Genomic DNA, 12,821 nt, shown 5'->3' on the forward strand with positions numbered 1-12,821 from the left:
ATAACTATAAAGGTGAAAAAGCTTGTTAAAAGAAGTGAGAGAGAGAGTGAGATAATGAGCGAGAGAGAGGCCTTGAAAATCTCAGACCAAAGAGCAGCATAAAGTTGCTCCATCCAGACCCACAAACTGAGATTTGTGCAGACACACACATAGCAGAAGCTTGACTTTGGGAATATGCTCAATAAAAGCCTTCAAATCTGAAAAATATATGAGCTCAAATAAAAAAGTTAGAACTTGGAATATCTTGCAAAATTCACAACACCGGGCGCAGGGTCTCCAGGACAGGGAGTGTAATCTCACTATATAGCAGAAACATGAAATGGTTGTAATTTTCCTGCTGAAGTCTATATATTTCATAATCTTGCAGAGCCAGGCTTATGACTGTCAGCACAAAGGCTAGTTCACATTGCAGCTTATGCTGGCCAAGAACTTCCTATTTAAATTTAAAGAGGCTATCTGCACAACGTAAAGTGCCTGACCACGGTTTATTATTTTGTTTTAATGTTATGGCAAAGGGATAGTCCACCTTTACTTTGAAAAAGGGGGCAGTTTGTTAAAAAAAAAAAAACCCTGACATTAAAATTGGCATATTTTGTTAAATAATAGTAATTTTTTTTTACCTATATTAGATATTCTAAGTATTATGTTTCATATTTTAGAACTATATTATGCCAAAGCCTTCCTAAAGAGCTTAAACAGTAGAATATGGCTCTAGCAACGCCAAGATCATTGGTGTGAGACCCAGGGAATGCATGAAATGAAAAATGTATACCTTGATAGCAAGGTAAGTCGTTTATAGTATATTATAGTATAATAATGTTGGAGTTTTGATGTGCATTGTTTAATGGTTCCCGGCCTGCTTGGGTATGTTTAACTATTTGTGTCTTTTCAGCTTGTGTTCAGAAAGATCAGTGATGTGAAGCGTGAGGAAGAGGAGAGGCAAAGGAGGAAGAACGAGGCCCCGCTGAATCTTCCCCCAGATCATCCCGTCCGCCGTCTGTTCCAGCGTTTCCGCCAGCAGAAGGAAGCCCGTCTTGCCGCTGTGCGGCCCAATTCGGACGACTCTGATCTCGAGAAGGGCCAAATCCACAACGAAATCATCAGCCAAGATGTGGTCGCCACCACGAGTATCGTCACAGTAACAGAAAGCCCAGCCACACCTATCCCGTCCCATCCTATCAAAAACCGCACCCTGGGTGCATTCGACCAGGGCAAGCTCAGCGCCCCCATCCCAAACATCCCTCGGACATCAGAGCCACGTGCACGAGGGTGGGCCAGATTTAGGGAAAGCGTGGCTAAGCCAGAGACCTGGGGAAACGTTCCTAAAGCGGAATCAATGGAGACTCTTCCAGAGCGGAGCAGCTCCGGAAAGACTTCGGAGCCCAGCAGACTGAAGAAGACAGACTCCTGCGACAGCGGCATCACCAAAAGCGACCTACGGCTGGACGAGGGTGGCGCCCGCACCCCTGTAGACCGAAGCCCAGTCCAACCCGACGGAAAAACTCCCCCCATCCCACCTATCCCCCCTATTCCCGAACACACGCTGCACGCCTCACTACTGGAACTTCGTACTGAACTTAAAGAGGAGCTGTCTGTGCTCGGTAACCGAATGGTTGCCTTGGAGACACAGGTCGCTGAGGTGTTGAGGTTGCTAAGGAGCAGAAAGTCTCCGACCTCTCCCATGTCGCTCTTCCAGATCTCACGACCAACATCACCAGACACAGACAAGGAGGACATATTCCCTTGAAGAAAATGAGAGAGGTAAGCTCCTTTCTTCTTGAAAGGGAAATGATTCAGAGACTTTCTCTGAGAAAAGATTTTTTTTTAAAAATGGAACTACTTCTGACACCTGTGCCAGCAAAAAGCATGACAGACACTCTGAGAGTGTGTGTGTGTGTGTGTGTGAGAGAGAGAGAGAATGAGTGAGGGAAAGGATGAAATAAGACACTGGAAAGGAGAAGAGAATGTCTTATCCCAAGGCAGAGCATCTGTGATACCAAAGTGATGGTGTGTTAGTTGTCACACAGACACTCTTTGTGTCGAACGGCTCCCTGTTTTAGTCCTGCGAGGCTGACAGACAGTGAGAGCTCTTGCCGCAGGGCCCACTCTGACTGAGGGTTGTCATGGCAATGCACGGTCCCCAACTGCAAGTACGGGCCCTTCAAGATCCGACTCATGTAGTAAGTCTTCCCCTCTCTCTTTTGAGCTCTCACACACACACACCGCTGTTCATGCTCTGCAGTCTTTCTGGCATAGAGATCCATTCTGCACCGTCCTGTTGGTTTCCTCACAAGCCTTTATCAGGAATCACAGAGCTAAGCGTCTTGCCCAAATATGTGGCGGTGTGGATATGAGCTGCTAGCCGCAGAGAGCATCCCAGGAACCATGGAAACCCCAGACAAACGTGTGTTTGTACAACGACAAATCAACTACTATCCCAAGAGTTGTAAATGTTACTGGAGAAACTAATGAGCTCTTCAGGGGTTTTGAAGTGTAACAGCTGTTAAGACCCTTTCCATGACTTGCGTCAATGCACATCTCAACAAAATATCAAATCAAATCTGACAAAACAGTGGTTTAATACATGTTTAGGGATGCACAATATATCGGTACCATATTGGTCATTGGTTAATATTTTTACTGTATTTTTTTTTTTTTTACAGATTTATTGGATACATTTAAGCCAATATTGGATATTTAATTGTACACTTCCAATATTTTTAGTTTGCATTACATTTTCCATCATCTAATGCACACTTGAAGTTAGTCTTTAACTAACCGAATTTAAGACTGTTAATTGTAATCTGTAGCACAATTTGAAAGAAATATCCATTTTCATAGATTACATTATAATGTTGTGATGCCTAAACTCACTTTTAGCGTTACATTTATTTTGCTTTTTAATGTTTTATTTTTTAATTAATTCAGACTGAAAATATAGAATTTTTTATTTAATTCATAACTTAAATACTAAAGTTGAAAAAAATGAAGATTCTGTCATTACCCTCATGTCAAACTTTCGTTCATCTTTTTGATGAAATCCGAAAGCTTTCTGTCCCTCCATTAACAGCTACGCAACTCCCCCTTTCAAGCCCCAGAAAGGTGAAGACATCATTAAAGTAATCCATGTGACTCCAGTGGTTTATCTTTAAGTTTAAGAAGCGACATGAGTGTCGTGTTTGCACAAAAAAAAACATAATTTACCACTTTATTTACAAAATATGATGCACGTCGGAGATGAATACTTTGTAAATAAAATGGTAAATTGTGTTTTTTTGCGCAAACAAACCAATCGCGTCTCTTCATAAATTTGAAGTTTAACCACTGGAGTCACATGGACTACTTTAATGTTATCTTTACTACCTTTCCGGGCCTTGAAAGTGGGAGTTGCGTAGCTGTCAACGGGACAGAAAGCGTTCAGATTTCATTTAAAACATCTTCATTTGTGATCTTACAGGAAACGACATGAGGGTGAGTAAAATGACAGATTTTTTATTTTTGGGTGAACTATCCCTTTAATTATCGACTTATAAATATCCATCAGAATAATAATATTGGGCATCCCTATCAATTTTTGTTGAAATTACACTAAATCTTTGTGAGGAAAACTTTTTTTTATGAGATTTCATTACAGTCACCATATCTTATATATTCCACAAGTGGTCCTTCTTCTCCCCCTTATTCTGTCAATGGATATTCCTTTGACATTGCGTGAGATTTTTTTTAACTTTGAGCGTTGTTTTACAGCATGTGGCCTGCTCACAATGTTGTTCAAAGGTAGCGCTGTAGCATGAAGTTCAATGCAGTTGTAGATGTTGATGCAAGTCGTGTGAAAGGAACTTCACGTCCTTTGGTCTACAATAGGCATCTTCAAGCAAGTACATTAATGACTTGCTGGATTGCAGTGGCCAAGTTTTATAAAATAACAAAGAAATAACTAGAGAAAACAAAATGTATGTGGTTTCTTTATCAATGATTGGGTCTTCCAGAAAGCACAAACATATTACACCACGGACGCACCATTATTATTCCAATCTGTTGTGCATTGTAGCTTTGTTTTCCAAAATGAAATGATGGATGTAATCTATACACATGATTTCAGTCACAACATCACAGTAACGCAGTTACGAGGAACTTTCAGCATTACAGCAAACATCAAAACACAAAGAATCTCAGGAACGAAGAGGGGTGATGGTCTGAGAGCTCATTCTGACCCCCTTCCTGGATGTTATACATATTCAATACTGAAGATGTGGCATTATCTTCTCACCAGCCCTGTTAAAATGTCCGATGTTCTTTAAGAAACACATTTTTATTTTTTCATTGGTCAGCAGGGGTGACTGGGGCTGCTTGTCAAAATCCTAAAATAGGCTTTTTAATATCAGGCTCCCACTGTGACAACTAAACAGCATGCTCAATGAACTGAATCTTTTTTTTTTCTGGGCAATATTGATAAAAATGTCCAAATGTTTTCAAGACTTTAAGGTATGTGTCTGTCTATAGAAAAATTAAACAACCTTGAGAAATATTCATTGGAGTTGTGACAGCTAGCCCCAGTCTCCCCTTTTATTATATTAAGTTAGGAGTTAATCCGTTAAATCACATGGCTAAGATATAAATAGCTGTTTATTTTGCCGTCTTTTCCAGCGTCCCTCCCCCATATCAACTTCACCTTGATTTCCATAATGAGGTCCAGGAGGGAACTCAGAGACCTCTATTCTGAACAACACCACCAAACCTGATTAGCTTTATCTCTTTCACAGAATATATGAATTTATATACTCTGAGATGATGCGTAATCTTTCAGGTTTTTATCATTTGTATCCTAGAAAGAGAGTGCCTGACCATACAAACTCTGATAAACACGTTGTGTGTGTTGAGAATCATGGTGTGAACATACTGTGCGCGTCAGATGAGTGGTTAAGGGACATGTTAGCATGCTGTGAGATGTTCTCAGGTTAGAAAGGTCATTATCAGGTCCACAGGAGATGTGCTGAGGTCAGTATATCACCTCAATGCCCCCTGCTTCTCCACTACCTGAGAGCACAGAGAGAAAAATGAGACTCAGAAGAACGACATAAAACCAAAAAGCTACCAAGGCCATATCAAACTTCACATCAGAAAAAAAAATGTGTTGTGGAAAGAAAGACAAGAAGTTTCAAACGTCATGCTCTTAGTACATGAAGATTTATTTCTTTTACAACAAAAGGACATTTTGTACAGGATATAAATATATTTTTTGCCCTTAAGAGATGATTATCTCATTCTGTCAGCAGGACACCAGAGGAACAATATTAAATGGCAAAATTCCCATTAAGGTTATTTTATGCTTCAGAGCTTGTTTTACAATAATGATATCTTAATTAGATTTAATATTATGGGTCATTTGCTTAGACGCCAAATACTGAGCAGGAATTGGAAAAGGTTTAGCGTTTGTATCCGGCAACCCGGAACTGATTTTAAATAAGACGTATGAATGTTACAATAATATGAATAAAAATACTGACATGCAAATCTATGTAAACTGGAATGTAAAGCATCAGCCCGAGCTGATCCTGAAGCAATAAACTTTGCTGCTGAATTCACATAGATTATTCCTGCCACACTTCTCCAGCCCAGATATAACATTTAACCACGTGATGTAATCAATATAGTCTAAGAAACAAACGCAGCCCTGATGTCACTGCATGCCTCTGCAGCACAGCAATAAGAGTTTTAACATTCAGAGAATGCACTTTTTCTTTGTAAGAGAGAATGAGATTTTAGGCAGAGATGCGCAGTAGATATACTTGCATGGTTTACTTACAGAGATTCGTTACCATCTGATCGTGACTGATTTGATCAAATACGACAACAGCATGGCTTGATTTGCACTTTAAAAAAAGGTTAAGACATGCATGGTAAATACAAAGGAAAATGGAATAAATTAGCATTAAAACGAAAGTACTCCTCTACTGCAGGAGTATTTAATCTCTTGCCTCTTACCCCATAGAGCTAATGGATTCAGTCTTTGTAGCAGACCTGTCTGACTCTTGGTGAATGAGTGAGTCCAAATTTGCATTTAGTAGGGGGAAATGAATCTCAGACTCGCATTAGGCAGTTTGAATCGTTTTTTCAGACTTGAGAACCAAAGTATCGTGTCTCAAATACATCATTAGATAAAGAAATATCATTATGATAAAGAAACTTTTCTATGGTCAGGTTTCTTTGACAGAAGCCCAAATGAGTAAATTATATCCTATTTATCCCAAAAATAATAAAAAAAGAAATTATAATTTGTATAAAGTAAATTAAGTCAGTTTTAGGACCGTTATGTCATGATATTAAATAAAAAAATTGATGAAATATAAAATCTTACACTTAATTTGAAATATTAATATTAAATAATTACACAATTAATTTAATACACTGCAAAAAATGCTTTTTCTACTTAGTATTTTTGTCTTGTTTCCAGTCCAATTACATCTAAAAATGCTTAGAAATCAAGATGCTTTTACTAGATAAGTAAAATGACAATATATTTTTTCTTGTTTTCTGGGGGGGGGGAGTTTTTGCTTAAAAACAAGCAAAATTATCTGCCAATGGGGTAAGAAAAATTATCTTGTTTCTGTTTGGGACAAACAAGATTTAAAAGGGGTCATATGATGGTTCTAAAAAGAACATTATTTTGTGTATTTGGTTTAAAGCAATGTGTTTACATGGTTTTAGTTTTAAAAAGTTATTATTTTACACATACTGTAATATTATTGTTGTCCTTCTATGCACCTCCTTTCTGAAACGCGTCGATTATCACAAAGCTCTGAAAATTGCGGTATGCTCTAATTGGACAGTGATCCAGTGGATTGTGATTGGCACGGAAATGTCACGCTTCTTACAATATGTGGAACATCAGCTCCTGAAGCAAAGCAATATTGACAGATGATAATGACGGTCCTACCTTATCAATTTCCGCTCGAATCTGATCCGGATAATGCAGATGACCAAGCTGAACGATCAACGTTGCCAGCGCGACTGGACCAGAAAGTATCAGATTGGTAAGTTTGCACGTGTTTTCGTAGAAACGACAAAGACATAGAAACGGTTTGTGCGTTCCCAGGTGCTAGAAACAGTCCTCCGAAAAATGCGCAGCACAGTCAAATATTTGGGTAGTACTGTTCTGGAACAGTGTTGTAACTAAAGCTTAGCCAATGTTTTCTAATTGTCCCCTGTTTTTGGAAGGCCAAACAAAGTAGTTTGGCTTTCGCAAGGAAAAAAAACAGCGTCGCCGGCGACAACAACACTAAAGCGAGAATTAAAGTTACGCCTTCTTTCTTTGCGTATACAATTGGGCGGTGTTATGAAACTCTGCCCCCACATACTGGCGGAGTGTGTGTTTGAACGAAGCGTTTTAGGAAGGTGTGGCTGAGCCTTAACTTTTTCAAAGAATATCTCTTTGGGTTTGAGACTTTGAGCTTTGTAACTCTGCAGATCTTATACACGCACAAAGAGCTTCATAACACACTAAAGAGAAAGGAAAACAAGAATTTGCATCATATGACCCCTTTAAAACAGAAACAAGATTATTTTTCTTACCCCATTGGCAGATCATTTTGCTTGATTTTATTTTCCAGAAAACAAGAAAAAATGTCTTATGTCATTGTACTTATCTGGTAAATGCATCTTGATTTAAGAATGTTTAGATATCTAGACTGGAAACAAGACAAAAATACTAAATTAGAAATTATTTTTTGCAGTGTACAAAGAATACTACCATAATATTTGACAATTTACATCAAATAAAATACTGAGAAGTCAACATGAAATGATTAATTTGATATAAAACTATAAAATCTCAATCTTAATGCATGTATTTATTCATGCAAAATATAATTTCTTTTTTCCTTTTGAATTTGGGGTGAAAGATGAACATGTTCTTGACCGATTTTGTGAGAATCAACCAAACACGCCATCGTACACAGCATATTAGTTTGTGTGTTACTGCATGTACGTTTGTATGTTTGAATAGAAACTTGACATGTGGGGGAACAATGAGTATTTTTAGAGTCCTTAACACTGATACTGAAGTCCAAACGGAGCTCTGCTGTTCTATCAAACCGCAGGGTTTGTCTGTCCGCTCACAGAGGTCCTTCTAAAGGTCCGTTCTTTAAAAAACAGCCCTAATTAAGAACTTATTTCAGATGTAATCAGCAGACAGCATGGCCATTATCCACTGACTGAAACATCCTCACTGAAATCATGAATTCACAAGGAAATTACTACTACTGTAAAGCACAAAGAGAAAATTTGTAAAATTGCTGTAAAATATTATTTATGACAATAAAATATTTTATATACGTATTTTCGGCCCTAGTCTCTTTACTTGATTACTGTTTAAGTGATGTATTTCACTTTCTATTGAAGTCAGCATGAAATAAATGTGAATGATTCATGTCCACAATAACAGGTTATTTGATAATGTTCAACATTGTTTTAGCAAAACAGCTTTCAGGTCTAATCCCAATGAATAAAATGAAATCCATAATATTTAAAATACATGCATCTCATTAAATATTGTTTTAAAATTCATGCTGACTCCAAGCAGAGGGAAAAACTGTGTTTGTGTTACGCTTCGTTTTTAAACTGTGCAATTACATACACGTGTGTAATGTTACATAATTAATCAAAATTCATTAATATCAGAGTGACCTGTGAAGCACGCACACATATGCACATCAAGGATCTGTGTAACGTGTGGTGTCGGTAAGCAATTTCAGCATGACTCACAGAAAGGGCAGGTCACGCATGACCTCTGCCATACCATCTACTAAAATAACATCATATCACAGAGCAGAGAAAGAGACATGGACTGTAATCATATCAAAATCAATAAAAAATAAACTACTGAGTGCACCTTTATTTTCTATTAATAAAATACACTGGAATATTAATATTGCATTTAATTGTGTTTATTTTTTATTTTTTATTGTATTTTGCTTATTTGTTACTTGCAGTATTTTGTATTGCAAAATTGATCTTTGCTTTCATGCTGCAGTGGCAATATGGACATTTTTTAAGTATATGGTGATACACATATATACAATTTTATACTGCAAATAAAGCACACTAAACTGAACTTGAAGAAGAGAGAGAGAGAGAGAGAGAGAGAGAGAGAGAGAGAGAGAGAGAGAGAGAGAGAGAGAGAGAGAGAGAGAGAGAGAGAGAGAGAGAGAGAGAGAGAGAGAGAGAGAGAGAGAGAGAGAGAGAGAGAGGAGAGAGAGAGAGAGAGAGAGAGAGAGAGAGAGAGAGAGAGAGAGAGGAGAGAGAGAGAAAGTGTGAAGGGATTATGAAAGATTAATCTGATGCTGGTAAAGGTACGCTGCAGAGATAAAGCTCTTTAAAGTGTAATCCCTCCTAACACTGAAACACACACACACACACGTCTTACCTCTCTCTAATAAAGGAGAAACTCCAGGCTAGGAGATCACTGATCTAATTAACCACACAGAGCAGCTTGAGCTGTTAGTAAGAAGATAGAAGTAGATGCACAAGGAGAAGGAGAAAATGAATGAGACAAGACAGACAGAGAGAGAGATCAGGACAAGAAAGATCAGAGGGACAAAATGAACCTGAGGATGGAAATATACACAGATGGGAGGGACAGAAAGAGAGCGAGAGCAATGGTCTGGCTGTATCCTGGCCGCTGATCAGAGACATGTGTCACCATCAGTGTTCAGACAAACTCATAAATAAACCAGGATTAACCATCAAACACACACCTGGAGCATTCACACCATTTCATTTTCACACACACACACACACACAGTTCAAATACAACATAGCCACAGTATTATATACAAAGCAAACACATAATATTGCAGGAGTTGAAAGGAATGCTATAGTTGTCCACATTGTGACTGGTCGAAACCATTGTAAAACTGTAAATACCATAGTGCTTTCTGCCCTCCCATGATTCCACTCAGAGCGGTGTTGTCATCTCATGTCCCACTCAATACCAACTTGGGCAAAGCAATAGAGAAAAGCAACCATTGGAACGGCCACAGAAGACCAGCCTGTTGAAGAAATAGAGGAGAAGAGAGAGTTTGAATGGTGCAAACAAAAAAGGTAAGCAGAAATAATATTGTGGTTAGAATTTTAAAGCCTACAAACAAGATAATAAGCGGACACCAAACAGGAAGTGCGGCTGTATCTGGATTTGTCAATTCCCCGAGGGCACCTGACAGACAGATACAGGGCTCCAGAAAAAAACAAGAATGAATCATGTAGGACCTCATGTGTTAAGCAAGATCCATTAATATTTGTATCCCACAAATTAGAATAGTGTTATAAAAAAAAAAAAAAAAAAAAAAATTATATATATATATATATATATATACAACAAATGTGTGTTGTGAATGTGTATCTTTAACCCTCATTCTTCCCTTGGTCATTTGACCCGAAACTTTTTTTAAAAAGTGTGTTCATTGGAGTGGTCCAAGACCCTAGGACTTTTGTCGTACTTGAATCATGAATACACCCAAAAAAATGGACTGGATTCGAGGAGTTTTGTGGTTGAAATGTAATTATATGTTGTCATACAAGCAACCAGATTTAGTAAGTAGACAGATGTAGCTAGGTTTCACAAACCTAATGTCACAGTACCAGTTCCCTGTTCCACATACCCCAAAAATGACTCATGATTCTGTAAGGGAGTCAGTTGTTAACTTCGTAACAGCTCTGAACGATTCATTTATTGTATGAGTTTGATTCCAATGGCTAATTCACAAGCAAATTCCACGGCATTTCAAAAGAAATTGTGTTATACCAGAGCCCGTCTACGGAGAGCCTGCCCACTCCCTATAGAGTGCCGAAGTAATGACGTCACTTTGTAGGCCAAAACGCGGAAGTGAGTTCATTTTAGCCCTATGGGTTCCCTCGCCCTAAAGTCTATGGGTTTTTTGAATGGGTTTTTGCTAAATCGCCTGAAATAAGGTCTGTGGTTAACAAAGCCTCTATCTATTTTCACGTTTTAATCTATGACATAAAACACACTAGTTATAACCTGCTTGTGATTTTTAAAGACTTTATTGTGTCTTAAAAACGGTGGTTGCTAACAAGTTGCTAAAAGGGACTACATCCTTTGGCGGGGACTTTAGACGTCATCGTGACAAACAGGCAACGATAAACGAATGGGCAATCTCTCACTAGCCCGCGTTTCAGCCTTATGAAGAACTTATGTGGCGTGAATAAATCGCGCAAAGTTGGATGCTTGAACATTTGGAGTTTACTCTCTTCACATGTTTGTCTCGTTGAGAAATGGCTGACATGGGCTGTGTTTACACGTCTTTTTGTGTTAAAATCTACTGTTAATGTGTGACAACTTAGTTTTAAGACTTTTTCAGTCGATAATGTAGTTGTTTAAAGCTCAAATCTGTGGTTTATTTATAAGAAGAGTGCCTATTTAAACATTTTATCTGGTGTTATCGGAGTTGTGAGCTCCAGTGAGTCAGCGGCGGTCAGCGCTTGTTTAGCCGGCGAGAGTTGACTTTCCTCGGCTAGTCCTTCAGCCGTCTGCCGCTGGCTCTGATGTCTCTGTGGCGTCTCGAGCTATAATTAGTCTTGTGGAGATTTAACGGCCCATATTTGCTCTCATGGATCTATGATTTGTTCCCTGGCAAATCGTTTAGGCTGAGTGCAAAGATAAGTTTCATTACTTGTTTATTTTTAGGCTATAACTGTACCGTTGTAAGTTAGCCGACTAGAACTGACTTTGAATGTTTGACTGAATTGTTTGCTTTATTTCATGTGTAGCTTATTATACGTTTTGTATTATTGATCATACATGAACTTGCATTTAACAAAAAGAGACTGGGTTGTGTTTCATGTCATTTAATGTTATCACAGTGATAATCATATTGTCTGAAAAAACATTAACAAAAGATAAATCTCAGAGAGGCACTCATAAACAAAATTACTTTCTAACATTTTTGGAAAAAACGAATGGGCAATATTTCTCATGAAAAAGTGGATAAGTGTTCATACACAGCGCAGATCATAATGAGCGAGCGTGCTTTTAAATAAAGTTTGAGGAAGCTTGATGATGACGTTGATCCGCGACCATGGTGTGCTGTAGTCCGTTTATAGCCCACCGTTAGCATTTTATATCTGACGGCTTTATTTGGGTTTCAAAATGTATACATTTTGGATTAACTTGTAAAGATTATCTTGGTAGACAAAACGTGTAAGGGTCATTACTCTTTGTTGAACACAGATCTTATTTTTTGCGATTTTCCAAAAGTCTATGGGGAAAATGAATGGCTTTTTGATCGAGGGAACCCATGCGCCGCTAACTTCCAGGTTGGCCTACAAAGTGACGTCATTACTTCGGCACTCTATTAAGCCCTGTTGTACAGAATTTTGGTTGTAGTACCACCAGAGTTCCACTGGGGGCGATCGCCATGAGTGCAAAATGAATGGAAGTCAATGGGGCTTGACGGCTAAATTTGTCTCTTTCACCCGATTGCCGTTGAGAAATCTCAGAAATGATTGTAGATTTTGCAAGTTCAACATGGGTTTTAGGTCGAAAGTTGAATGAACGAGTACTTATGTCCTTTTGATTTCTTACAGGTTGAGTTGTTGTTGTCCATAAAACGCTAGCATTCTGCTAATGAACGCTGATTGGTCAGTGAAGGACTGATTACGACCAGAGATCCCGCTTGATGGCATCGTGTCATCTGAAGCGGGACCAGAAACAAACAAAACAAAAACTCTTCTAGCACGTGTATTTACCTGTGTCAGCTGTGTTGTCGATGCCTCGAGAGAAAAGAAAGTGCAGAGCGCGAAAG

At 38.5% G+C, this 12,821-nt stretch overlaps 2 protein-coding genes across 5 annotated transcripts in view; one reads left to right on the forward strand and one right to left on the reverse strand.

The window, feature by feature from the left end:
* Window positions 1–1,747, forward strand: part of kcnh1a (potassium voltage-gated channel, subfamily H (eag-related), member 1a) — a gene marked incomplete at both ends in the record, with an annotated part of 89,978 nt that extends 88,231 nt beyond the window's left edge. Inside the window, one exon of the mRNA XM_079832988.1 lies at window positions 893–1,747. Within this exon, the coding sequence (XP_079689114.1) occupies window positions 893–1,747 (855 nt within the window). The remainder of the gene's footprint in view (window positions 1–892) is intronic.
* hhat (hedgehog acyltransferase) overlaps window positions 1–12,821 on the reverse strand; it is an 82,277-nt gene that overhangs the window by 14,277 nt on the left and 55,179 nt on the right. The window contains exons 12-13 of one of the 4 annotated variants that reach the window (XM_079832990.1): window positions 9,925–10,049; window positions 3,954–5,037 (exon numbers count right to left, since the gene is read on the reverse strand). The exons of 1 other annotated variant lie outside the window; for it this stretch is intronic. In XM_079832990.1, coding sequence (XP_079689116.1) covers window positions 9,970–10,049 — 80 coding nt within the window. In that variant the 3' untranslated portion in view covers window positions 3,954–5,037; window positions 9,925–9,969. Of the gene's footprint in view, window positions 1–3,953; window positions 5,038–9,372; window positions 10,050–12,821 lie in introns of those variants that run through there. 2 more of the 4 variants (XM_079832991.1, XM_079832992.1) reach the window with 2 other exon arrangements.

Source organism: Gobio gobio (assembly GCF_949357685.1).
Source record: "Gobio gobio genome assembly, chromosome: 13".
Taxonomy (NCBI): domain Eukaryota; kingdom Metazoa; phylum Chordata; class Actinopteri; order Cypriniformes; family Gobionidae; genus Gobio; species Gobio gobio.